The sequence below is a fragment of the Lates calcarifer genome, linkage group LG3 (assembly GCF_001640805.2).
Source record: "Lates calcarifer isolate ASB-BC8 linkage group LG3, TLL_Latcal_v3, whole genome shotgun sequence".
Lineage (NCBI taxonomy): Eukaryota > Metazoa > Chordata > Actinopteri > Centropomidae > Lates > Lates calcarifer.
The window spans coordinates 20,333,361-20,360,788 of record NC_066835.1 but is presented as its reverse complement, the minus strand read 5'-3'; the positions used below and the strand labels follow the sequence as shown (position 1 = coordinate 20,360,788).

The window sequence follows — 27,428 nt, the reverse complement described above, 5'->3', positions numbered from 1 at the left end:
GGAAGAAGTAAATCAACATATCTCAGTCCAAAACTAAACTGCTCACTGGTTATTTTTCTTTATTTGTCCTTTTGAGAGCAGCTTGATATTGCAAATAAATAGAGTTTGTCTACAACAAAGCTACTGTGTGTTGATAAAACATGCAGTGAACATGATTTGTTTTTATTTCTCACTGTACTAAAGGGGATTTCAATCCATTCATGCAAACACTGAATAAAAAAACAAGAATAACATCATATTCCACATTTGTACCATATTTCTTCTCTTGTAAACTCACATCACTCACATCACATCATTTCCTGATGTTCATATTCAGTTGTGACACTGGAAATTTGTCAGCCACAACAACAACGTGTCACAATTGGGCTGAGTTCGTTTACCCTGAACTTGGCCTTAGACGTGATTAAAAAAAAGTACCTCAAAATATACTGAAGTTTTACACTTGCATCAAGTAGTATACCATTTTAAACTTCAGTGAGCTTTATTTCACTGTTAATATTGACAATTTTACCAGCAAAGTCGTTCGCACAGCTGAGTCACTAGTACTGAACCCAATGAGAATCAACACCCAACTACCTGCTGGAAGATTTTTCTGTTGGTAGAGACCAAACCAGAGCTGAAAGGAGCATGAGTAGAAACACAATGGGATAATAATGTTGCCTTCTTACACTAATGTTGTTAGTGTAAGTCGGCAATTTTCTGCTAACTCATTAGCTGTAACAAAGTGATAAACTAACAGTGTATCAGAAGTGTGAGTCTGTAAGATTGTTCTGGAGTTTCTATGCCCCCTAGTGGTCATTAAATCAAATGACACAGCTTGAAATTATTGTGTAACTGCTGCAACAGTAACAGTCTGGAAATGTATCATGCTACAGTCATTATTTGAATGCTTTGATTAGCATATATACAAAGGTAGGACTGGTATGTTCAAGTCTCGTAGTCTTGGACTGTAAATATTATGTGTAGATCCAGTCCTGACAAGATGTTCGTCACAGTTCTCTGCCCCCCAAAATCTTAGCAAAGTGAGTCCTCTCTCTCCTCCTGCAGAGTGTAATCTATCTCGTCCATCTCCCGTTCACAGTCTTCACATCCTTCAGTGCCACATCCCTCCACCACCACCACACCATGAGGGTCAACCAGCCTTCCCATACCCACTCCAACTCCTCCCAGTGCTCCCACTGTTCCCACACCCATTCCCCCAACCCCTCCTACTGCTCCCATTCCGACCCCATTTCCCCCAACTCCCATTCCCCCAAGTCCTCCAATGGCTGCCATTCCTCCCACTCCAATTCCTCCCAATGCTCCCAATGTTCCCACGCCCATTCCCCCAACCCCCCCTACTGCTCCCATTCCCATTCCGACCCCATTTCCCCCAACTCCCATTCCCCCAACTCCTCCCATGGCAGGCATTCCTCCCACTCCAACTCCTCCCATTCCCATCCCTCCGACTCCAATTCCTCCTCCACCTACGAGCAACGCTCCCCCAGCTCCACATGCCAGAGGTCCGACAGCTGGTCCCACTCCTCTGGGCCACAGCGGATCCATGAGCACCCCTTGCTGGCCAAGCTGAATCAGCTGACTGACGGAGTAAACCCCTCCACCACCGGCTCGAACGACCTCCTCATAGGAGGGGGCGCGGGCGGCGGCTCGGGCCTCCTCCAGCCTAACCCGGGCACGGTGCTTCATCTCAATGATGGTCTTTGTGTAGGAGTTGAGTGTGGCCACGGCGGCCGCCATGCAGCAGCTGAACGACAGCCACGCCATGCTGGGGAGTACAGAAAGAAAAGATTTTGAACTTGGTGTCAGAACACAGGCTAATGCAACTTGGACAGCAAAATTCATTTGAATGTCCTCACAGAATATTTAGAAAGCGAGAACCAACTGCTAGCTGCGTAGCTATTGGCCAATACACTGGCCAGCTGAGGACATGCTAGTATTAGTAACTCGCAATCATGGTCACAGTAGCTCTTTGAGCTGGTTTAGCTTTTAGTTTCTCTCATGTGAAGCAATTTTTACTCCGAAAGGAAAAGTTTCACTGAAGTCGTATGTCACAGGAAGGAGTCATGTAGATTTATTTTACATTTCCAATCAGATTTTTTCAAACTACTGATTACTGATTATTTTATATTGAACAAACTTACGCAAAGGACCATCCATAGTCCCAGGTCTGTGGCCTCCAGTCTTTGGGTCCAATGCTGACAGTCATTTGAAACACTGTGGTGTACATCATGTGTGCAACCATCCCCATCATACCTGACAGAGGAAAAAACACACAGAGACAGGGGCAAAAAGAGACAAAAAAAGAGAGTGGGTTAAATAATTTAGGGAATTTTGATTATATGGAAAGAGGACTGACTTGAATAGATGACTTAGAGTGACATTTCATAAAAGAACAGCAGGAAGTGTCTCCCTGTCCTCACCTGAGAGGACGGTGCACATGGCAGCGAAGGCGTTGATCTTGAGGGCGTTCATCTCCCTCTTGGCACAGAGGCAAATCGCTTCCACACACATCAGCAGGAAGCCCATGGCCAGAAGACCAATGTACATGAACTCACTGATGACTGACAGCCAGAGGACACCTGGAAACAGGTGTAGAAAAGAATAAAAAACAAGTTTATGTGATTTATACTTTCGCCGCTTTGTTTTTTCAGTTTTGAAAAATACAGTGAGGAACGTGTACCAACCTTGTGTTTCTCCTGGCGTCAGCTCAATGAAGCTGCGACACTTTTCTTCCTGATCATCACCTGAAGGAACAAACAGCATTCAGTTTTGTCCTTAAGTCTTGCTGAGTCTGTAATATTTGAATGTTGCTGAATGTCTGTGGATTAAAGCAGAAGTTTGTCTCTCTAGCCTCTGAAATAAAACAGTCTTATGTTGCAACTGCAATATTTGGTTTTTGGGGGAAGATGGAATTAATAATCCCTTACAAATGCTGAGTACTTTTGTCTATCCTTGTTATAAATCCTGAAAACGTACGAGCTGCTTTAAGCCCACTAGTTTGCCTTCCTATAGGAGGAAGAATGTCAATCTAAAATCCAGAAATCTGCTTTGAGCTGCTGACTTTCAATCAATCACAGTGTCTTTTAGAAAGAAGAAAACAAGCTGGTGATTACTTTCTGTTTGCAGGATAGCTATGTTTGCTCTGTACATGATTTTGAGGATGATGTAACAGTTTCTGGAAGTAATTTTTGGATGTTAGGGGGACATTTTCGGTGGGGCACCAAAACAAAAGCAAGATATACATATATTTAGCATATTTATTTAAAGCTGTGCTGCCTGCTGGGAGAAGAGGCCGTACTGTACATCATCCATGCTGACTAAAACACATTTTCACTGACAGTATACTTACAATAAAGAAGAAAGAAAATGAAGAAAGATACATGTCAGCACTATGGCTATACCAAAAGTCAAAAGTTTGTGGAAAGCATTGTCAACATCTTTTTGTCTGATGTTTTTACATGTTTTGGACTAAGTCCCGTCCTTCAGTTCCAATAATATGATTACTCGTTGTTAAAATCTTAGACAATAATAATGTGCAGCTTCCAAATTTGTGGCCACAGTTTGGAGAGGACCCCTTCCTGAACTTTCAATGGAGTGATTCTGTGATACTTTAATGACGTATTTATCACCTATTCATTAATCAATTAAGATTCTGTATACAAGTGACAGATGCTGCAAATGGGAGAAGACAAAAAGAAGCTGGAAAGTGCATAGAAACACTTTCAACTTCAGGGATTCTTCTGAAAGGAATTTCAATTCTTATATGATCTTCCTAAACACAAATATTCAAACTGGGCTCCTGTCATTCATGATCACCAACCTTCATTGTGCTTCTCACAGGAGAGCCAGAAGCCAGTGTGGAAGTAACGCAGCATGTACTTGTCCTCGCCAGTTTCCCAGATATAGTGGACGGCATTGGCCAGCTGCTTCCTCTTTATTCTGGCCAACTCCTCTTTCTGCAGCGGAGACAGCGTCACGTTGGACGGGGGGTTCTTGGGGTCAGGGGTGGGGGCCTCTGAACGGAGGAAGGTGTAAAGAGAATAGAGGTGCAGAAAAGGAGAGAAAGAACATTTATTAATAAAATATATCCCTCAATGAACTCTACATTGCAGTGAAGGATCATCTTCATGACCAATGTGCCAAGAAACTCTGACATAAATCCTACGACGGGTCTCCTGTGGGTCACAGCCTGTAACATAAACCAGGCCTGAAACACAGTTCTTTGGGTAATTTGTGCTTTTTCTGTGTTGTGAAAATTGAATACTACATGGAAACAAATAGGCTTAGCGCTGGAAGATAAGACAGCGGGTTACAGAGTCCAGATAACATGCAGCTGCAGATACAAAGTTCTGAGATTAGCAACAAAGCTGGGATTATGTGAATCTCTGCCAGTCCAGTGTAAAAATGCAGGAATATGGGGTGCAAGAAAAACACTGTGGATGTCACAAAATCCTGGACTAAGTTACTATCTACTAATATTTTTTTGAAACATTAAAAGTTATTCTTACATCACCGTACACTCTCTGTTTTCTGACAGAAATACTGTATCAACACAGTCTTATCATATCAATGTCATTTGACAGTTGTAACATCAACAGGAACACACATGCTGCTGCGAAACTTGAAGTTTAAAATTAAAATTCTTCCCTGTTGAACTAATGAATATTGACTAAACATGTCCTAACTTGAAGGTGCACAAAAAGTTGTCTTTGTCATCTAAAAATATGATCTAAAATATGTGTCAAATTGTCCTTGAGTAAGACACTGAGCCCTGAACGAGCATCTTGCATGGTAGCTTGTTGCCACTGGTGCGTGAATGTGTGAACGATATAAATAAATACCAATATAAACATCTTTTTTTCTGTTCTGCAGTGCTTTCTGTCCCTTACACTTCTTGTTTTGCATGATTCTGTTTTTGGATGAGAGGCGTTTTTAGCGTTGTACGTCTCGCACAAGCTCGTTTACTTTCAGTTTATGTTTATCTGAGTGTATGTGGATAAAAGTGTGCTTATACATACGTGAGAGTCACTGTGTACATACCATACATTTTTATAGTCACTGTATTTGTTAGTGCGTGAACAAATGAGGTAGTCTCTGGTGATGATTGATTGAAATGTGATTTTAAATGACATGTATCTGTTGTTTAACAGCATTTCAATGACATTTAACTATTTTGAAAAGTTTAACTTTTTAACCAAATCATTTAAACTGAGACAACTAGATGTCTTTTGAACCAGAGAACTACACTGGATCAGTGCTTATTTGTTTTTCAGTGGTTTGTTGGTTTATTTCATTATGATGGGATCTATATACTAACAAGAGCCATATAGAAAGTGTCATTTGCACCCTAAAAGAATAACATTGTTACTGACAGTACCTCCTGCTCTCACCTGTGGTGTATGGTTGGCTGTTGTTCTGCCCACAGTTCTTCATTTTGACTGGCGACAGGCAGAGCGGCTTCACCACCTTGTGTGTTCCCTCGCACCAGTAGGAGGTGCAGAAAGCCGAGACGGACAGAGTCAGGGCCAGAGAGGTGAGGAACAGGGACAGCAGGGAGCGGTTACGTCTGGACATTTTCTCCAGCATGGCTGCTTCTCAATTCTGAGAAACTCAGAGAAAATTTTGAAAGACGATGCGTGCTTTGGCTCGACTCTGAAGCTGATCCTGATTCAAAAAATGGCTGCAGGAGCCTGTCGACCAATCAGGATGAGGATTAGAAGAGTGAGAGGGTTTCCGTGACACCACAAGAAGAAGTCCAGAGGGCTGATGATGCATTGGGCGTGAAAGGTCGTTGTGGTGATTGATTCACAGAGGATGGTAAAGAGGGGAAAAGAGAGAGAGGGGATTAGGGATGTTTGAGAAGTAGAACAAAGGTCGGAGGGGAAGATAAAAAAAGAGGTTGTGTGTTTGTGTAGACAGATGAGGGAAGGGGAGGGTTTAAGGAGGACAAACAGTCGATGAGTGAAGGTCAGAGGACAGTGGAGATGAAAGATGGATATAAGTGTTGGGATATAATCACCTCCGGGGAGTGAGAGAGAAAAGAGACAGATGTGTAGGCCAGAGGTTGCAGGAAGAACTCCAGCTCTCAGTCAAAGAAAATCAGCATCACGAAGAAAAGCAGTTCATCAGATTTAAATTTAGGACCCTCCTTTCTTTCTTTCTTTTCTTGATGTCACGGCACGAGCCAGGCGACACGTTTGACTCCACACATTTCTTCTCAGGAAGCTGCCACTCTACCCCCATGCTGCCATCATAACTCCCGTCTCGTGTCCGATTCAGTTTGTTTTCTCTCGGATGAAGATAAACGTCTAAGTCTTATCCTGCGGATTTTGGAAACTAATCAGTCCCACTCTGAGGGCACATCCCACTCTTCAACCTGTTCCTCCACCTCTCTGAGAGGGATTGAGTTCACGAAGGAGTGATTAGTCCAGAATCTCAGGCCTACCTCTGGTCAGATCTGGTAATCTGTGTTAATCTTGCAGAGTTAGGTGGATGAGATTAATGCCCAGTGGCTCTCATGCTGTCTTTGTCTGGAGGACCACCTAAGAGGAAAAAAAGGAGACAGAGGCAAACATCTGGATTAAGAGTCATGTCTACAGGGGAAAGTCTTTGTTCAAGTAATTTAGGTTGTGCGTCATTCCTGCCAGGTGTGCGCTATCATAACTGTGCTCTATGTGTTATTTGTTCTAATTACAACATAACATGAACTCAAGACAATAACATTGTAATCTGAGTTTTCCTTTCTGGGTTACTTTTCAAAGCATGTTTAAGATTTGTTTTATAATGTGGGTATTGTTGTATATTTGAAATTCTATTTGCAATTAAAGGCTCTATATGTATGTTTTTGCTACCACTACACAGCTGACATTAGCATTAACATGCTGTTTAGTTACCAAGAGCTTTAGCCATCATTTACAAGGCCAGAGGTCAGAGTACACCCCCTGAGCAGCGCTACTTCTCCATCCTCTCAGATGGGACAGGACGGGGTTAGCTAGTTAACATGCTTTACCTTTATCTCTCCCTTAAGTAGCTTTATACTTAGAAAAATCTGACAGTATCAATCCTCCAAACAGAAATATTCAACATGTTGGTGCATCAGTTTATACACATTTCCCCCAAAAGTCAGCTTGACATATTTGGTATCTTCGGAAACTGTGAGATCTCCAGTAGAATTTAAATAAAGTCCACCTGAGTTTGAACAATGCAAAGTTTGACTAACCTTCTGGCAGGTCAATGAAGGTAACAGGATTTATTGTACAGATTTTCTGAATGAGGAAAGTCATCCTCCCAGCACATGTAACATCATTTTAATCAAATCACTGCAGTCATAACTCATTATGTTCTGATCGACCAGCGAAGCACTGAGGTTTAATTTAGTCCATCAAATCAGCTCATGGTGTGAAACTATAATCCATATAGTGCATTTACGCAGTCATTGTTCTGCTCGACTTTTACGTACCGCACACATGTAGACATAATGTCTCCACACACCTGTCCCTGTTACCAGCATCAGAGGCTTACAGATTAACTGATCCAGGCAAAGAGCTTTGAGACAGGAACTCAATCTGCAATCTCAGCACGCTGGCAGCCTACATGACATTTATTTTGGAGTAATTTTTTGTTTTTTTTATCGCTCACTAGAGTGACAAAAGACCTTCTATATATTCCACACATTACAGCAAATAAAAATAAGACTTGTTTTACTGCTTCCCCTTTGTCAGATTCCATCATGATGAGCTGAAATCTTTTCCCTCATGTATGTGATTGAAAAATCCAGCTGCTGTTCACGCTCAGCCTTTGATCAGCTTACACTCGTGCAACAAAACAAAAATTTGAAAAACAAGTGGACGGACTCACCATGTTCGGGACCCCCAGGGAGAGACTCTCTTTATGTTTTCTTCACCTCTCCGCGGACACAGATTTCAGTTTCCTTCACCTTTCCTCTGCGCTCCCTCGTCACTCCCTCCTCCGTCTTGGGTGAGTTTCCATCAGAAACCCACCCAGATTTCTCTCTAATCCTCACAAGTCCATCTGTTACTTTCCCTCCCCTTTCCTCCCTGTGCCGTGTATTCATCCATCCTCACAGCTCCCTCTCTCTTTCTCTCTTGTTTTCTTCATCTCTCCTCCTCTATCACTCGTGACCCTCCTGACCTCCTGGTCCTATGGTGATTAATTTGACAGGATGGTATAGAACAGCTTGGACTGAGATGAGTGTGACAGTGATGTGGTCTCATGGTACATGCTGCTCTGTAAACCTCGACCCCTCTTAACACAAACCAGTACAGCTGTATGTACAGAGCTGGCTTTAAGCAATCTCATAAGTGGAAAGACATTGGTTTAAGTCTGATTAGAAAGTGAGTAAACCAGGAACAGCACGTTCAGAACGCATTGCTAAAACTCTGGAGGTTTTCCCGCTTCAGCTGGATTTGTTTGGCACAGTGAAAACAATTGAGGCACTACAACATGACAGTTTAAGCTGCACAAATCAATATTCTTGTATCAAAATTTGACCGCTTGTTATCAGCAGTTACAGTTATCACCAGACTCTCTTCAGACCTGTTTCCACCAGCTGCAGGAAACTGGAAAACCTCAGCACTGAACAGACGACAGACAAAGTGGGAGACAAGGTGATGAACACAGTGGAGGATTTAACAGCTAAAGAGACAGATATTTCCCTCAGGACTTGGTGCAGACGAACACAGCTAAAGCTAAAGGGAAAGTGAATGTAGTGCCAGGATGTTCAAGTGTTATTTTCTCTTGAGTGTGGAAATCAAAATGTGTCTGTGAGTTTTCAGTTCTGGATGTCATGCACCTTTTAGACCACAAACACTGTGGTTGGTGCAACCTAAGAAAACACAAACAAATTAGCATTATTCTCAATTGCTAACACATGTTTAATGAAACTGGGATCATCATCACCTTTTTATAACAACACAAGTCTTCTCTTGCAAATGTTTTAACACCTTTTTTCAAAGCAGTTGACACAGCTCTGATAGAACGACCCTGAGCTCTGAGGAAAACATCTACTGACAGCTGATCTAAATCACTTGCTTAATTATGAATCTCTAATGCACCTGTGTGAAACTCTTCAATCAGCAGTCAGTCCTCATCCACATATTAAAAATACCACCTCTGTGTTGCTATTGGATCTTACCTTTTGTACTGTGACACACAGTGTAAGTTTCTTTTGCTTTTGACAGTCTACAGAGTTTTAATCACTTAATCTGCAACAAAAGATGGACCAGGTGAAAAAACATCGCAATACATTTTAAAGAAAAACTCTTTTGAACTCTTGTTTCTGCTACATTGCTTTAAAAATAGGAACTTTTCGGTTCAATCTGACTTGCTTGTGTAAAAAAAAAAAAAGGCAACGCAAGGACTCAACTGACCATCGTGTCCTAATGTAACACATGCTGATGAACAACTGTAAAATTCCCAATCTCCCCCCTTCTGTTTTTAGACACTAAGCCCTCTCTCTCTCCATGAATGAGGAGACTCAACAGATCCGGCTCAACAGTCAATCCTACATCTCCTCCTCTTGTCAACAAATTCTGTAATGGCCTAACCTGACTCCACTCCCCTTGCTCTTATAATTAATCAGGAAATAAATGAATGAACAACCAAAATGGTCAAATAAACAAAGCTCAGTGAGCTGGTAAAAAAGCACATCTATCCCTTCTCCCTGACTGAAACATCCACAGTGTATGAATAATGTGAATCATATGCTATGGCCCTCGAATCCAAACCTCAATTGAACTCCTAATGAGGGAATATCTTTCTTAACAATGGTGTTAATCCCTCCAGTACAGTTCAGAGACCTGTAGAGTCGACGCCAAGGAGCACCACTGCACCGCCCCTGTATATATGACGTCCAAATTCCTGCTTGTACATTCACATCTACAACTGAGATGGAAAAACTTTCATCCTTTAGCTCTGCACACACATCACTCTGCACAGTGAAGGTTAAACACACAAGTAACAATCAGCAAAAGACATTTTTGAAAAGAGAACCTGCACAAAGAAGTTGAGAAACCCTTCAATGTATCAGTCATACATTTTTAGGGCACCTCAACTGAATTTCTTTCCATTGAGCGTTAAAAAATGATGCTGTATGTCAAATTAATAATAAATTACAGAGGCATGAAGTGTTTCATATAAAGTTACTGGAATATGGTGACTATAACTGTGTATTTATGGCCCTCTTGTGGTGACTGTAAGCAAGTTCTTTACAGAAGGCTAAGCTGGGCTAAAAGAAATAAATTTGATATTTTAGATTTGATGTAATCTTTAGAGAGAAAAACAGATACACAGAAAAAGGCTGCAGTGTTGAAAAGACAGAATAGTAAGTGAATCACTTCACCATTTTATATTTCATATCATTTTATTTCTCAAATGTACTGTATACTGTCACAGTTTACAACACAACTTTAAATTTAAATACAGAGCAAAATAAATTCATTTCATACAAAATTAAATTTGAGAAATAATAATACGGTGTTATGAACTAGTTTTTTCTACTCTCATCCTCGACTGGAACTCCTGTCTAATGTCCAGTTTCCCACCAAAGTTCACATTACTAGGAGTCAAAAATACATGAAGGACATGTACAGGCCCATGAAACACAAAGAACAATTCAGAACCATGTGACCTATTAAAAGCCACTGTTCATGTCTGCTTTCAGGGTGGCTTAGATTCACTGAACCATGATCTCATTAAACTACCATTAATCCTGCTACTGTTTTCAAAGTCAAAACGTCTCAAAACCTGCAGCTGCCAGGAAGCAGCTGTCTGTAAGAGCTACATAAAGAGATGCTGAACAGGTAAAGTGGAGCCTTTTATTATACATATTTACGTTCTTGTACAGGTGTGTGTCGAAATATTCCAGTAATCACTCACACACCAAGCAGATGACACACACATATGCTCACAGAGGAGGATCTGCTCAGACAGCATGCAGGTTGATATGTTCAAATTCGGTTTTTATTTAGCCAACGCTGCAGCTAAACGTCATACAATTATACACATCTGCTTCTTGTCTAATGGCAGGGGATGAAGAGAGGACATGTTCAGTTACACAATGAATCTAAAACGACAACAAACCTAAACAAAGAAGATAAAGCCACCATTGGTTACTGAGTTGATTTATCGTGCAGTGCTTGCACAGCCAATCAGAATAAAGCCAATCATGCCTGACATCACATGTGATCAACACCATCAGGTCAACCTCTGATAATGACACTGTGATCAAAGTTTACCTGAACTTGTCTTTGTTGGAGGCCATTGCTGCATCATAAATATTCAAGCAATAAATCAATCAATAAATAGATCAATAAATAGTTACTCATGATTTTAACACTCTGATATACAGTATACTTCAAGGTTTATCTGTGATTACTTCCACTATTTACATCAGCACAATATATACTGTACACACACACACTGCGTGCATACATGTCACACACACACACACACTCTGCCTTGTACAAACACATGCACACTGAGTGAAAACCTACAGTGACGTATTTCCCAGATCAATTCTGTTAATGTTTTACAGGTCCAGTCACAGACTACAACATTCAAACACAGACACACACACTCAGGTGCTCTCTGCTTCTCAGGCATGTGCATGAAAAAAAAATCAACTGGCTGATTCAATAGATTTGATTCAAGTAAGAAGTACACAGTTTTACACACACATATTGTTCTGTTTATATATGAATCTGTATACATTGAATCCATGGCTGTTATATTACTTGGACTTATTCAGATTTCAGGGGCTGAAGGGGAAGTGTCAGCTGAGGGGTTTTGTTAAAGCATCAAAAAGTGGTTTTGCATGTTTTTGCCCTTAAAGTTGTGTTTGTGCATTTACCACTGCCAAGCAGCGGATTCTTGCAAGTGAATCACTGTCATTTCTGATGCTCCCTCCTTGGTGCATTCAAGGACACTCTGACATCTGGGCCTTGAAATTCAGGCGCTGAACATTTGTCACAGTTGTCCCTGTAAAATCTGCATGATGAGTGTTGAAGTATTTTTTGTGATGAAAAATCTTTCTCAAACAAGTTTCACAACATGATGAAGATTACAGAAACCAGTGGCTACCTGTACAGTACACACAATGTGCTCTGTAATCTTATGGCTTATAAATAATGGTGATGATGATGATGATGAAATATACACTTTAAGAAGGCTAAAACATGTGAAACTACCCTGTGTGCTACTCTAACTGTCCAAAGATCCAAACCAAACATCCTTTTCAATTTGGATGGTTGAAAGAGATTTAACACGTCAAGTTATCAGAACAGGAATGGATTGTTGTTCTGCAGTGGGACTCCACCCTCAGCCTGTGGAGTGGATCCTCCCAAGTGACCAACTTTTGCTTGGAGATTCCCTCCAAAGAAAGTGGACTGGCCCCTTCCTGTTCCCAAGAAAAGGGGGTCTGCCAAAGGATTGCCCACTGGATATCCAGTCTGCACCATTCCCGTTCCTCCACAGGGGGGGTTCATGTTAAGTCCCACTTGTGAACTCCCTCCCACAGACACAGGTTGCGCTATTCCAGTTTCTGGAGCCACCTGAGCTGCCTGAAGCATACTGAAGCCAGAATAAGACACTCCCATAGTGTGGGGTGGTAGCTGAAAAACAGGGGTTTCACTGGAAGGATTAACAGCTCCAAAAATTCAGAGGTGCACCATGGGAGGGTGTAAGGGTGGAACCAAAAGGACTGCCAAGTAGGGCTGATGATTCAGGAAGGGATACCCCTGCAACAGCCCCTGATCTGACCACAGGGCCCCTGGCTTTGAAAGCGCCTGGGAAATGGAAGTAATGGGAGGATGGAGGGAGAGAGGGACACAGAGTTCAAAGTATTCCAGCAAAGAGAAAATGCACCAGAGAAGAGCAGAGCAGAGAGAGGGGTGAGAAGAGTTATATATCTGCTGGTTAATATACACTAGAGTCTATACAGGGTAACGTCAGTAGGTCACCAATGCTTACACACACACACACACACATACATACACATACATAACAACATCTATACACTACAGCAAGACCACAGGGGAGGGGTGGGAAGGCAAAACACATAATCACAATAAGCTTTTCCATACAAACCTATTGATAAATATTTATTTGTCAGTCATGCTGTCCCCACCCCCCTCTCTCTCTCTCAGTCTCTCTCTCTCTCTCAGTCTCTTTCTGGACTTAAGACTTCAGCTGAACAGTAGTGGAATGCATTTTAACATCACCGGGAGTGACTGATGGTTAGTATCTCAGTGAGTTGTCAGTCTTGGAGGTTGATCATGCATCCATTTGAATCAAGCGCACAACAAATAGTTCCACATGAAGTCTTTGTCCAAAATGGTAATTTCACACAGAGTGAAGCTTTTTTTCTGTCCTTACCAACGGCTTGTGTCTGGGCGGCAAGTGTGTTGGGGAGGGGGTGCTGTTTGGGTTTGGGGTTAGAAGAAAATAGATCGTCCAAGTCAACAAGCGACGCCCCCGCCGAGCCCAAGAACGAAGCTGTCTTTCTATATATCTCCTCTTCGTGTGCTGTTCGCTTTCCTGCAATAAAATACAGGTCCAGTTCTACTCTAAAAGGTGTTTTCTTTAGGGGACAGGTCAGGGAGGAAGAGAGAGCAAAGCGGAAGAGAAGGTTAATTGATTAAGATTGTTAGCCGACTGCTGGCTGATGGGAAGATGGAGGTGAAATGGAGAAAATGGAGGAAATGGTCACAGGTTTAAATGTACACAAAAGAGGGGTATATCCACACATAACTACACACAGTTTTAGTCACCATTCTCAGCCGAGCGCTAAGCAGCTGGCATAGACTCCTACTGATTAAACACAAACAGAAGTTTTAGCAGATTAGATTTAATCAGAGTGGAGCATTTTATTGCTGAATATAAAGCGGACAATGAGGATTTACTCTCAGGAGTAATGGAAGGATCACAAAAATCAGTTCAGAGTGTGGGGTGCGTTTTACCTGTAGCATTGCTAGTTGCATCACTTGGCGCACCCCAGGGATCATTGGTTTTAGATGCTCCGTCTCCAAAAGGGTCACTAGGTGGAGAGGAGTCTGAGGGTGCAGCAGGTGCACCCCAGGCGTCATCTGTACTGGCTGGAGCTGAAGCTGAGAGGGTAAATAGAGCAGGGCACAAAAGTAAACAGGACACAAAAGTAATATACAGGTAAGACCCAGATTTAAGTCTAATAGCTTTGTTATTTTTGTGATACAACATTCTACACATAAGACTAATTTCCTGACATCTTCCATCCGGTCATATTATGACCCCCTACATGAATTATCACAGAAGTTCTGTGATGAAACCTCAGGAAGTCCACTCACTGAAGACACAGTTATATGCTAAGTGAATCTTGAGTTTTGAATATTTCATCACATAAATATATCCCAAGGTTCTAAGAATAAATCTGAGAGCATTTATCTGTTTGCTTCTTACCTGGGACTCCCCATGGGTCATTGTCCGGTTTAGATGCATCCCCAAATGGATCAGAATTATCAGTGGGTGAAGAGGCGCTTGCTCCATTTCCCCAGGGATCGCCACCCTTCGTTTCCGTTGGTGCTGATGGTGTCCCCCAGGGATCTGACCCGTCGGCAGGTGGAGAGCTGGCAGGGGCTCCCCACGCATCTGCACCGCCTTGGGGCGATGTCGCTGGAGGAGCACTGAAGGGATCAGAGGTGTCATCTTTTGGTGCACTGGATGGCCCTGCGAATGGATCCTCTTTAGGTGGTGTTGTTGGTGCAGCAAAGGGATCCTCTTTTGTGGGTTTGGATGGTGCAGAAAAAGGGTCCTCTTTGGGTGGTGTTGTTGGTGCAGTGAAGGGATCATCTTTAGGAGGTGTTGTTGGAGCAACAAAGGGATCATCTTCTGGTGCCGAGAAAGGATCCTCTTTGGGTGGTGTTGTTGGTGCAGCAAAAGGGTCACCTTGAGCAGGTTTAGTTGCGGCCGAGAAAGGATCTTCTTTAGGTGGTGTTGTGGGAGGAGCGAATGGATCATCCTTTGATGATGCTGGTGCTGCAAATGGGTCTTCTTTAGGGGGTGTTGATGCTGGTGCAGTGAAGGGATCATCTTTTGGGGAACTGAATGGGTCATCTTTTGGAGCATTAAAAGGATCGTCTTTTGGAGCATTAAAAGGATCGTCTTTTGGAGCATTAAAAGGATCATCTTTTGGGGTATTAAATGGGTCATCTTTTGGGGTGTTGAAAGGATCATCCTTTGGAGCACTGAATGGATCATTTTTGGGTGTATTAAATGGATCATTGTTAGACGAACTAAAGGGATCTGGTTTATCTTTTGGAGCAGCAAATGGATCCTCTTTGTCTTTGGGTGCACTGAAGGGGTCTGAACTGTCTTTTGGGGCATTGAAAGGGTCATCTTTTGATGCACTAAATGGATCGGGTCCATCTTTTGGTGCTGAAAAAGGATCTTCTCCATTCTTTGGTGCCGCAAATGGATCTTCATCCGTTTTAGATGCAGCAAATGGATCTTCATCAGCTGTGGCTGGAGCCCCCCAAGGATCACTGCTAGCTGCTGTGTCAGTTGTATCAGGTCTTGTGGGTGTGCCCCATGGATCTGTGGCCTCTTTAGGTTCTTTGGGGGCTCCCCATGGACCTAGCTTCTCCTCCTCCTCTGCCTTTTCTCCTCCCCAAACATCAACTTTAACATCAGTCCTTTTGCCTGCATCCTCCCATTTCAGCTCATCTTCACTCATCTTAGCCTAGGATATTAAAGTAACAAATGGGTAAAGTAAGCATAAAGACTTATTGATCATAATCAGTTGCACCTGGTACCTGTCCTACAGTATTTGGAAATCATAAATATCCCCACACCTGTTTGGCACATCTCACCTAAGACAAGTAATTTCAAAGACTTAATGGGAGCCTTCTTTGATTGCTTCTTTTTTGACTGACGTTGTGTGAACAACTTTTTTGTATTATCTTGTTAGAGATGTTTTATTGTTTGACTCAAACTTAGCATAAATTTTTGTGTTCTGTGTAAGATAGGTGAAATGGATACAGTGCCATTTGAGCCTTTCATTTACCAAATAATGTCTAACAATACTCTACCATCCTGTTACAAAGTACATGTACTTTTTTTCTGATACACTACATATCAGTGTTGGTTTCCCTAACAGGCATGGTTGAAGCAGAACATGGAAGAGCAAAAATTACTGTGAATGAATACAAAGGTGGGGTACACAGAAACATGTTAAAAACAGGTCTGGTGTTGGTACTATTCCGTCCACCATAGATGAGCGCTCTATTCGCCATATACTCACCCTTCTCTCTGCTTCTTTCTTCTCAGCTTCCTGTTTTAGCCGTTCCTCTTTGCGGGCCGCGAAAGAGGCAGTCAAGTCAGCCACTGAGGGTATGTTGTCTAAGGATGGCAGCCCTGTGGCTCCGGGAACATAGCACGGCTTGTAGTTAGGATCCTTGGTGGCATCCGAGGATGAGGCTGGTTAAAAGGATGAAAAAGAGAGAGAAAGTGTGAAAGACACAGACAATTTTACTAAAACTGTGAATGTTTAGCAGTGATACTACTTGAAAGGCTCACCAGCAGAACCTTTCGACGTCTTCTCTCTGGTCTTGACGGCAAAATCTCTTTCCTCCTTTAGTTTCTCGTCATCCTCCATTAGAACAAGGACGACCTTAGCCTTCTCTCTCACATTCACACCCTGGGACAGATATACTTGCATTAGACTTTGATTTGGCTCTGACCATTTGAGAACAAGCCTGAAGCCCTGAGCCCAAATTTTAGAGGTCAAGTTGCAGATAATTTGAGTATGACTTGAGCCCTCTGAATGTAGTCAAGTCTGTAAGTGACAAGCACCATCTCAAACAGAACCTATGTTGAACTTGGTCTGATTCTTCAATTATGAACCTGGCTTAAAGGTTAAAAGGAGTATGAGAACATAGATATTATAGTGTCAATAATAGATAACCGTAATGCAAAGCATGCAGCCATTTTAATGCACACTAAAAGGTTGCATGCTTTGTATATTATCAGGACGCATGTATCACCTGATCTTTCCCATCTTTTTCTACAAAGCGGTACTCTGTGAGGGCTTTGACGATGTAGATGTTGTCTTTCATTTTCAGAAGCACGCGATCGTCACCGGTCTTTAACAGGTACTCCAGCAGTGTCAGGGACTAGTATGAAAAAGGCATAGCAACAGGCAAATTTATGTGAAACAAATATAAATATGGCTGACAATATATATTCATACAGAGTTCAACAGTTTTTTTGCTTATCTCTTGATTGGGAAATTATACAACAATGAAAGGAACAAAACAAAACCTCTGTGTAAAGTCACAGATTCAGTAGACAAGAGAAAACAGATTGTGAAAGCTTCAAAACACACAATGTTAAGAATCTATACCAGTGCAGTCACTAAATTCAAAGCAGATGCAGTCATGCGGTTTACATCTTTAATAAGATAGATAAATTAGTCATGTGATGTGATGGAACAGGGAAAGCTTTTGCTGTGGCTGTGATACACATCAATAAATTTCAGCTGAGCTCTGACAATTTAACTGCTGCTGGACTGGTCAACAATACACAAAGTTAGATCTGAATCTTTGTACAACCCTGTACAGATGACATTTAATTCTGAATCAAGAGAACTGATGAAATTAAGATGGCTACTGTATTAAAGATGTCTGCAGGGTTATACAGACACAGCAGGTTGATACAAAGCTCTTATTACTTACTGGACATTGGCCAGTGTCCTTCACCTTCAGATGTGATCCTCCCTGACTACAGCTGAGAAAATTTTATTTCTCTGCTTAATGTGCTCATATTACGGTTCACTAATGCATTCTACTGAATACGTCTTTCTTTATGAAGCCAATTTTTTTCCCATCTAAGCTGCTAATGCTAAAAAAAATTAGTCTGGGTTTACATCTGTGATATGTACACAAAAGACGAGTCTGTAGAAACATACAGTACTTTGACATGAGTACTGAATGTCAGTGTAAAAATGCTGGTTATTGACAGCCTCAGCACCAAACACTCCTAGACCATATATGTAATGCTGGGTAATTGTAAAACATGGACAATAAGTATATCTGAATATGTCCTGTTTCTATGAATACACTGACATTTCAAAGATAATATCACATCCACAGTAATGACTGTAAAATGGCTGTTAAACTGTGGTGTGAATACGAAGTAGTGGGTGTTTATGTTCTCCAGTGTTACCCTCCCCCTCCTGTTCCTCACCTTGTGGATGTGTCTCCAGTTCTTGTCGTCTTTCAGGCGTTTCCACAGCATGGTCATAATCTCGTTGCAGGCCACCACATTGTAGGTCAGGTCGGAGATGTCAGCCATCTGAGAGCTGGATGGGCCCCATGGATCATTAGATGTGGCCTCTCTCACCTGCAAAAGAAGCAAAGTGAGAACAGACAGAGTTTAATGCAGCTACAAGAAGTGTACGGCAGTGACAGCTTAAAGCTGGAGAGAGTCAACTTATGAATAGAAAGCTGATGGCTGGACATTGAGGGATTGGCAGCGAAGTAGTGGATTCTCCCTGCTAGCATCTCCTTTCATTAAAATGACCTGTAATCAGTTCTGCTAGGATATTAGTCAGATCAGCATTTTAGTGAGACATTCATCCCCTTTCCCTGAGGTAAAAAGCCTCATGTTCAGGACTCATGAGAATATCTCACTGGGACATAAGAAGTTTGGTTTCAGTCTTAAAACTTTTTAAACTTTTAACTAGCGGTTTGTCCTGTTGACCTTTAACCTCTTTGTCTATTCTTTCATGTTAATCAGAGAGCAGTTGTTTCAAACCACAGAACTGTATACAGACTTTGGTCAAGATGCTAACAAATATGTCACACAACTGTTGTTAAAATGATGCACAATACATTTACACAATAAATTCTCTTACCTTGACCTCAGCCTCAGAGTAGTTCTGGACCAGGTTTTTCAGTTGTCGCCGGAGCATAGAGGACGTCATGGTGTCTGAGGGGGAGGTGGGGAATCAAACCACCGTGATCTGATTCAAAGAAAACTTGTTAACAATGCTGCATGCTCAAAGAATTGGCAGGCAGACCTGGACTAGAAAGATCCACAGATCTAACATCAATAAACACATGCGCATATAAACTCTCATACCTTTTTGTAAAGCTTGGCTGTGCTGTCAAAGTCTAGTTTTTAAGTTGCCTGTGTACAGCTGCTGGCTCAGTGAGCATTCATCCTGCTGGTCTCTCTTCCCCCTGACTGCATTGGCTTTTCTCAGGATGTTAGAAACCAGATCCCAGCGCTGCAGGGAGGAAGCAGTCAACATAAAAAAGAGCTGAGACAAGGCCTGGCACTGACTGACAAGAGCAAGCACACTAGTATGAATGTGTGCCTGCAAAGCTGGAGTATAGGTGGAGGTAGAGAAGAGACAGCTTGTGTCCGTGTGTCAGTTTGTCAAAATAACTGCGACAAGCATAGATCTTCATCTGGTTTAGCTATGTGGCTAAGCTACAAGCTAGTTAGCAGCCAGCATCCTGTGGCTAGTGTGAGAAAATATGAGCTAAAATCTCAATTATAGAGCAGGAGGACATTCACTGACAGATATATCAACTCTAAGTCGATATGCTTATGAATAGTGTATCTGTCAGGAGTCACCCATCGTGTTTTCAGGACCTCGGAGAGCGACTGAAGACGGCCAGCAGCCGTCAATATGGCTAACGGCCGAGCGCTGATGTCAAGCCAGCAAGAATCAGCTTAAGTATCAGACTTTAGCGACCGATTGAAGGGTTACATCTCGAGAAAATGTCGCTGCTTTTAATTCAAAATGACCCCCACTGACCCCGTGTATCTTTGCGTGTTACAAATGCGTGTTTAGAGGAAAAATAAAGCACTAACCCCCGAGTGGATCTTCAGGAACCTTCGAGGAGACGACACGACGCGACGGTTTCCGCTTCCGCAGTTTTCAGCACCTGCAAGCGATGTTGCCAGATTTGACTGACATTAAGTACCCAAATCAGAGCCGAGAACCCGCACAGATCGACATACATATAATTATAATTAAAAGGCCTTTTCCCAGACAGCTATTTTCGATATTAGTAATAATAATACGAACGTGTAACTTTTACAGGAGGTATGTTGCCATGGACTCAGAGTCAGTGAGTGATAAACGGAGTCCCGTTTTTTATTTATTATATATTATATTATTTGTTTACATTGTAAAAGTACGCCGAATTCACTATTAACAGCAACTCTTTTCTATGTATGATTAAATGTACTAACAGTTAACAAGGAATTACTTTAAAACTGAAGAAAACTTAAAAACATGATGATTCTCAAGCAAGTTCTGAAGCCCTTACCCCTATGGTTTCCAGGTGGATTTACTTGATGTTAATTCACGATAGATATGTATATTTATAAGAAAACATAGTAAACAAGTCACACTGAATTTTATTTAAAAATGCATTATGTTTTTGTGTTACGATTTGACTGAGTTTTGATGATCAGTGATAGCAGATTTGACTGACAGAACCAGCCAAAATAATTTTTACTTGCCTAATTACAGGGAAAAAAAGTCCAATCTGGCAACACTGTCTGCAAACCCACGCCCCCTCACGATGCATTTGATTTATTATTTATTTTTCTCCCTATTTCTTTCAACTAGTCCTGTATCTTATATTCTGACTCTGGAAAATTAATAAATATTTCTTCGATAAAATAAAAAATAATAAGTAAACATGCAGACAGAGTAAAGGAGTGTTTATTATGATGCTTATGGGTTACTGTGTACACACACTCACACAAACACACACGCACACACACACACACGCAAGAAGACCCGAATAAATGAGTCACAACCACAACTCCCACATCAATAACAGTTGAGTCAAGATGGCGGCTGAGGGCGAGTACGAGTCGATCCTGTGCGTTAAACCCGATGTCAACGTTTATCGCATCCCGCCGCGAGCTTCAAACCGCGCATACAGGTAAAGACACAACCGTCGGTCGGTAACGGCGCCGTTAAATATGGTGTAACGGTGTCCGGTGTCGCTCGGTGCGGGTATTTCACTTTCACTGCTCGCTGTCAGTACTTACATGCTTTCAAAGTACGAGCAGGCAGCGCTGGGTTTATATTCTGTTTTCCCGAAGCACACGTAGATTTAAAATACATTTACGGTGTTTTTGTAAAGCGACGGTTAACGGTTTGGTGCGTTTTCTGTGCCGCTTTGTTGTTCGGAGCGGTTGAGCTGTCACAGATGTGACGGGGGTATTTGTCATCATGCCGGGTCGATACGGGCGATTTGCCAGGACTGTCCCACTCCGCCTGGGTGACAGCTCGGATCTCCTCCTCACACACTGATGAATGTAGAAGCAACGTTTAGGTTTGATCGAGAGATCGATCGTTTCAGATTAAAACTTTATGTTCACCCTGTGATGGATCACTGGTACAGTCGTGACAGTCTGTAAACACTGTGTGAACAGGGCGTGAGGGGAAAGAAAGCACATTAATTTAATAAAATTCTTATTAAAACAGCCATTATCAAACCTATAGTATACATTTTGGCCCATTTGAGATATTAGGTAAATGTTAGTGTGTATATCCATGCTTTAGCCACAATACTTGTACTACCTAATACTGCAGCTATTAGTTGATTAATCGATTAGTTAATTGCCACAGCACTTAATCAGTGATTGGTTTAGTCTTTCTCATGAGGATATGATGCTTTTCTTGAATCTCTGAGCTTTGGACAGACAGAACAAGACATCTGAAGACATTACTTTAGGATTATAACAGGTGTATTTCAAAATTTATAGACAAAACGAGTCACTGATTAATCAAGATATGAATTCATTAATTGATAATGAAAGTAATTGTACTGAAAATAGTTGTTAGTTGCAGTAAAATGTTGGCGTTAATCGTCAGGGCTGCTGACTGGAAGCTGGATGCTCCAGACTGGTCTGGTCGAATGAGGATCACAGCCAAGGGCAAAGTGGCCTACATCAAACTGGAGGATAAAGTATCAGGTATGGCCTCATTGTTCACTACACTTCAACCTGCATTAAGTTTTCTTTTTTATTTTTTACTTGAGGTCAGACTCAGACTCCCTGTGATGTGATAGTGCTGAACTAACACCCTGTCTGTTGCTCATTCTTTAGGTTTCCCAGACTGTAAAAACTAAAAGAATGAAAACTCTTATATATCTTTGCGGTTGCCCCTTGTTTTACCTGCCCTCTGGTCCTGCAGGTGAGTTGTTTGCCCAGGCTCCAGTTAAGGAGTACCCCGGCGTTGCAGTGGAAACGGTCAGCGACTCCAGCCGATATTTTGTTCTGCGGATACAAGACGACAACGGTGAGAATGAGAAAGTTCTGTGAATTATTTTTTGGCCCACACTACTACAAAGTATTTTTCAATCCTGTGTGTTTGAAGACCCTAAATCAACCTTTAAACATGTGGATTTGAGGTATTTTATGTTCATCTCTTCATCACAGGTCGTAGTGCTTTCATCGGCGTTGGCTTTGGGGACCGAGGGGACGCCTTCGATTTTAACGTGGCTTTGCAGGACCATTTCAAGTAAGCAGAGGCCGGATGGTTTTAGGGTCAAACTGTGAAAACTCTTCAAAAGCTAGTTTGTAGGGATCCTTTTCTTTACTGTAACTGTCTGCAGTACAAGCAGTCAAAGCAAGATGTTGTTGTCGAGAGCGGCCTGTAGGCTGCATGCTATAGTTGTTCTGAAAACTGCTGAGATGCATTGTTTATTTCTGTGTCAGTGCTGATGCTGTGTGTATGTGCCTCCCCCTCCCTGCAGATGGGTGAAACAGGAGAATGAAATCAGTAAAAGCGCCCAGCTCGGGGATTCAGGACCTAAACTGGACTTGGGCTTTAAAGAGGGACAGACCATCACACTCAACATAGGGGTGAGAACCAGTTTGTCAAACATCAAAACATCAGGCTTTTCCTCATCTCTGAAAATGTGTTCTAAATAAACTGAGACAGCTGAGGACAGATTCAGTGGTTTTATTATTGGATCAGTCTGCCAGTAGCCGTAATAAATAATAAATGACACAAGTTTAGTAGGCTCTTTAAAAATAACTTTATGCTTTGCCTGTAAATCTATAAATGGAGCTCGAGTGTAACTGGACATCCAAAGCAGTGCAGTCCATCTGTAGTTCAAAAATCTGGGTTGTAATGCTACAAGTACAAAAATTTAATATGTGTATATAAGCAAAAACAAATTAAAACACAAGGTTAAAACTCAAATATGCCTCATAAACACAGTGAAAATCTACTCATGTTGGCTCATTAGCTTTTCTTTTCTCCATCTCCAGCAAGGTAAAAAGAGGGATAAGCCCCGCCCACAAAGCTCAGGTGGGTTTGGGCTCCTCCCACCACCACCTGGAGGCAAGATAGCCCCTCCTCCTTCATCAGGCTCATCCAATCACAACATAGTGCCTCAGACAGGAGGCACAGCAACAGGTAGGTGGCTCTACGAGCACGTCTTGTAGTTTAAACCTGCACAAAACTGTGTCTAAATGTAAATCACTCTCTGTGCATCAGAATTTAATGTGGTCGTATCTGTTTCAGCCCCACTTTGTGTTTGTATTTCACATAAAAAATCCTGCTTTGTGCGGCTTTAACCTACAGGAGTGACCTATTTTCTTAGTCACTGTGTTAATTAGTGGCTGTTAAATGACTCATACGTCTTTGTGCTTCAGGCTGCAGTAAATGTGTGTCAGTTTGTGAGCTACTTTCAGTAAGCTCTGTAATTGTCTCTCTCTCTCTCTGTCAGGCTGCCTGTTGGAGCTGGACAGCAGTAACTCTAACACTGTGGTTCAGTCAAACCCTAGCTCAGATCTTTGGGGAGACTTCTCTGCTCCTGCAAGGTAGATAACTAAAATTTCATACCAGAAGCCAGAAGTATGTTGACAGCCAAATATTGCACCCACATGTGCACCAGTCTGGGAAGAGTTAACCAGTGTCCCTTTACTGTAAAGTATTTGTAATTTGTAGTTAAACCACTGGAAGTGTCCTCTAATAACTGACACAGTGTCATCAGAATATGTAGAAAGACACTAACATCAGGTCGTGTGTTTTCAGCTCTGTTCCACCTCCGTCTCGACCACAGAACACCGCAAACTGGATCCAGTTTTGAGTCATCTGCGGTCACGTCGGCTGTGATTTCCATCTCACCTGCATCTGTGTCCGTAGCTTCCTGTGCATCACACTGAGAGTAACTCCCACACACTGATCCCAAAGCAGAGGCGTGAAACACCACAGAGCTGTAGAAACAAATTCATAACATCATTTCACTCAAAAAGGGTCATAGTTCTTTCAAATATTCCTGACAGGAAATGAAGCATTAATGTGTTAAAGCCATTACATGATATGAGCCATTTCTGATAATATTTAAGGGCTATGTGTGACGTCCTGAGCAGCAGGTGTTCCTCTGTTATGTGTCTGCATCGCCTCCCCAGTAGATGGCTCTCTGAACTGAGCTTTAGCTTTGATCTGAAATGTTTTTGCCACAGCAACAGCTCTCCCTGCAGGCACTGCAGAGTACTACATCTCAAGAAAAGTCACCAGCTGCTTTCTGTAACCTGCTGTGGATCAAGTGCAAATCATCCAATGAGGCCATTTTTCTCTAATGTTCCACAATTGGCACTTAAATTTTACTTTTGTAAATCAACCTTCTTATTGCTTAATGATTACAGCAGTGGTCTGTCTTAATTGTTTCAGTATGAATCCTAAAATACAGTTTGAAACATTACGCTCTTTTACCTCTTTTGCACGGGTATGTCCACTAAGAAAAGGAAGATTTTTAGACTGAACACGGGATGAAATGACTCGCTCATTCCCATCCTCTCACTGTGAACTGTGGAGTCCTCAGGCTGGAGGAAACTTATCAATCTAAATCAAATGTCTCATAATTTCTGTATTTAAAATGGCTATGGTTGGGCTTAAGGTGTGATTTGATTACATCCTGATAAGTGGATTTAAAGCTTCAGATTAGATTCTCTTTATCGGATATAAAAACCTGTCTACATATTTATCACCACAAGAATCAGGAACTATCAACTGTACAGTATTTTACTGTGTTTCTAGAATCACTGAGCTCACATGAAAGTGAGGTGACATATGGTAGACAAAATGTAATACATTTATAGAAATATATGGGATAAAATTAACATTCCTCCTGGCATATAAAATCTATAAATATCTGTTTACAATGTAAAATCATTTTTGTGTTTACTACTGGGTGCTTATTATCAGCAGGTTTATTTTGTTGCAACACTGGAATCAGTAGCCAAATGCAGACATGCATTCTTTACTTTCATTTATTTACATTTTACAGTCTTTTACCACATTATTAAAGGAGCTATTTGTACGTTTTTGCTATCACTACATAGCTAACGTTAGCATTAACAGCTGTTTACTCACCAGTCTAGAAGAAACATTGTGAGCTCAGCATCAAACTCCAGGGGTGGAAAACAGTGCCAATTCTTTTCTTCTACTGAAGTTAGCATGCTAACCAGTTAGCCCCGGCCTGGCTGGCCTGTCTCATCAGTTTCCAATAGCGACTCACTGTAGCATCCAGGCTGCTCTAAAGAAATAGCACTGCTCGTAGGTCATATTTTAAACTCTTGCATTGTAAATGCAGTGATGGCTGAAGCTCCATCCATCACCACCACCCACACCTGGGCAGAGAAAACTTACAAATAGGCGCTTTCAGGAACTGAATAAGCTAAGAATTTAAATCATATCTGCTGAATTTAGCAGTGGATGTTTGTCTGCTGGCAGTAAATTAAATCTACTTAAATACTCAGTGGCCTTCTTTACCCCAGTCAGTTTTTTGACCTTCTGTGAAAACAGCATCTCAGCCTAATTAACTTGACAATTTCTAAAATTCTGTTAATAAATAATGTAATAAATAAATGAGGTGAATCAGAGCAGGAGGACTCCTTAACAGAAAGACCTACTTTGCCTTGAAAAGCAGTAACATTCCTCTAATGTGAGGGAAACTCTTTGGTGGAGGGTCAGCAGGTAAATCTCAGCTTCACTTTCTGCATTAAATGTTAATATCACCCAGATTTAAAGCTGAATGTTAAGATAATTGTGTTGCTGCACCTGCTTTACCTCCCAAACATTCCTCCACGTACACACAGTTTTATGTTAGAGGAAAATGGAGACTTAAGCATCTCATTGTACTTGATGTTTACAGCAGTCAGTGCACTGACAGATTTATTTTCTGCTACACAGTGGAAGGAGTGTGATTGCTACAGAAGTGCACATGCATTCAGTTTACCTGCTTTTTCATGTTTGTTAAACAACTGTGAGATTTTTTTAAGAGGCCAAATGTTTAGGGAAAGCAAACGCAACCCTGTGCTGAAGTCAGTGCTAAATACTGTGTGTTTTATAGAGATAAAGATAAATCTTAATAGACAATGCAGGAATTATAGATGCAGAAGCTGTTCAACATGAGTCCCACACAGTACTGACAGAGGATTTGGACAATCTGAGGAAATATTTGGAACTTAAAAGAGTAGTATGACATTTTGGGATTTTTTTTTTTTTTTTTTTTTTTTTTTTTTTGCTGAGAGTTAGATGAGAAGATAGTGACATTCTACCCATATAAATGAACCTAAATGACGTGGCTTATTTCAGTGAAAACAAAAATGCTCTTTTCCTGAACCCACATGCACTGTTAGAGATATGAACAAACCAGTCTCAGGACTGAAGGCGAGAAAAACTACATCTAATGATTGTTACTTCATCTGATGAATGTCTTCATGGCAGCAAATGATATGTTAATCTAAGGCTTTGGCTGATTGTGTTTTGTGTTTACATGACTTTGACTTATGAACTGTCGTAAACATTTGACTGTGAATTCATTTTGTTTGCATAGATTTTTAAGGTTTGCTGTGATTAAATCACATGAACTGTATTTAATTGGCATTAAGATATAGGGCTGACTGACACAATATGTTGATATGTATGTTGTGTTTACATTGCTCATATTGCTGGCTAAGATATAAAAAGTGTCTCCCATTTCTCACGCATTCCACTTTGGCTGTAAAATCACTGGACTAACACTTTTGATTTATGACCAATTTAATGAGAAAGAGGCAATAAATCCTTTCAAAGGATGTGTGGTGACTTCTTAATGTAAATGTGTCAAGCACTTTGCACAATATCACAGATAGTTGCAAACTTAAGTTAGAGCAGACGAGAGAGTTTCTGATGCTCCTGATAAAAAACAAACTCATGACAGGCGAGGACAAACACATCATAAGCATGTGTTTGTGTAATTACTCTCACTGCCAGAAGGGGGAGACAAAAATTATGCACTTCAGTTTTAAAGTAATGAAATGGACTATGGGGCTATTTGATGTATTATTCCTATTCCTATTATCTGAAGGTCAGGAAGGAGACGACACATTAAAAACACCAGTGTGAC

General features: G+C 41.4%; 3 protein-coding genes across 5 annotated transcripts; 1 reads left to right on the top strand and 2 right to left on the bottom strand.

Moving 5' to 3' along the window:
* Positions 1-71: 71 nt before the first annotated feature.
* On the bottom strand, positions 72-6,035 carry LOC108886980 (germ cell-specific gene 1-like protein). The gene is made up of 7 exons (XM_018682153.2): positions 5,391-6,035; positions 3,821-4,015; positions 2,685-2,744; positions 2,421-2,579; positions 2,142-2,253; positions 1,337-1,765; positions 72-1,186 (listed from the first exon to the last, which is right to left on the bottom strand). Exons 1-7 carry the CDS (start codon positions 5,584-5,586, stop codon positions 1,015-1,017), a joined length of 1,323 nt encoding a protein of 440 aa, XP_018537669.1. The 5' UTR covers positions 5,587-6,035; the 3' UTR covers positions 72-1,014.
* A 4,327-nt stretch (positions 6,036-10,362) lies between these two features.
* epn1b (epsin 1b) lies at positions 10,363-19,970 on the bottom strand. Of its 3 annotated transcripts, XM_018682112.2 has the most exons (11): positions 19,873-19,970; positions 19,132-19,279; positions 18,905-19,012; positions 18,235-18,390; positions 17,034-17,162; positions 16,567-16,687; positions 16,292-16,467; positions 14,452-15,730; positions 13,977-14,123; positions 13,393-13,554; positions 10,363-12,803 (listed from the first exon to the last, which is right to left on the bottom strand). In XM_018682112.2, exons 3-11 carry the CDS (start codon positions 18,971-18,973, stop codon positions 12,658-12,660), a joined length of 2,385 nt encoding a protein of 794 aa, XP_018537628.1. In that variant the 5' UTR covers positions 18,974-19,012; positions 19,132-19,279; positions 19,873-19,970; the 3' UTR covers positions 10,363-12,657. The 3 variants fall into 3 exon arrangements, with proteins under 3 accessions (XP_018537628.1, XP_050924842.1, XP_018537630.1); XM_051068885.1 differs by lacking the exon at positions 13,393-13,554; XM_018682114.2 differs by lacking the exon at positions 10,363-12,803 and having other exon boundaries at positions 13,412-13,597; positions 19,873-19,969.
* Positions 19,971-20,805: 835 nt separating this feature from the next.
* necap1 (NECAP endocytosis associated 1) lies at positions 20,806-27,117 on the top strand. The gene is made up of 8 exons (XM_018682111.2): positions 20,806-20,960; positions 21,899-21,999; positions 22,220-22,324; positions 22,465-22,546; positions 22,782-22,890; positions 23,302-23,449; positions 23,763-23,856; positions 24,071-27,117. The coding sequence occupies exons 1-8, from the start codon at positions 20,866-20,868 to the stop codon at positions 24,123-24,125; spliced, it is 789 nt and encodes a 262-aa protein (XP_018537627.1). The 5' UTR covers positions 20,806-20,865; the 3' UTR covers positions 24,126-27,117.
* Positions 27,118-27,428: the final 311 nt, after the last annotated feature.

Excerpts from the sequence above, each read along its gene's own strand:
- necap1 (XM_018682111.2), top strand. The coding sequence starts at position 20,866 with ATGGCGGCTGAGGGCGAGTACGAGTCGATCCTGTGCGTTAAACCCGAT. Across the intron at positions 22,547-22,781 it reads GCTTTGCAGGACCATTTCAA|ATGGGTGAAACAGGAGAATG; the intron begins GTAAGCAGAGGC and ends CCCTCCCTGCAG. Across the intron at positions 23,857-24,070 it reads GACTTCTCTGCTCCTGCAAG|CTCTGTTCCACCTCCGTCTC; the intron begins GTAGATAACTAA and ends GTGTGTTTTCAG.
- epn1b (XM_018682112.2), bottom strand. The coding sequence starts at position 18,973 with ATGACGTCCTCTATGCTCCGGCGACAACTGAAAAACCTGGTCCAGAAC. Across the intron at positions 15,731-16,291 it reads AGAAAGAAGCAGAGAGAAGG|GCTAAGATGAGTGAAGATGA; the intron begins GTGAGTATATGG and ends TTAATATCCTAG. Across the intron at positions 12,804-13,392 it reads CGCCCAGACACAAGCCGTTG|GCGCTTTCAAAGCCAGGGGC; the intron begins GTAAGGACAGAA and ends TCCATTTCCCAG.
- LOC108886980 (XM_018682153.2), bottom strand. The coding sequence starts at position 5,586 with ATGCTGGAGAAAATGTCCAGACGTAACCGCTCCCTGCTGTCCCTGTTC. Across the intron at positions 2,745-3,820 it reads CTGTGAGAAGCACAATGAAG|GTGATGATCAGGAAGAAAAG; the intron begins GTTGGTGATCAT and ends TTGTTCCTTCAG. Across the intron at positions 2,254-2,420 it reads CATGTGCACCGTCCTCTCAG|GTATGATGGGGATGGTTGCA; the intron begins GTGAGGACAGGG and ends TTCCTCTGTCAG.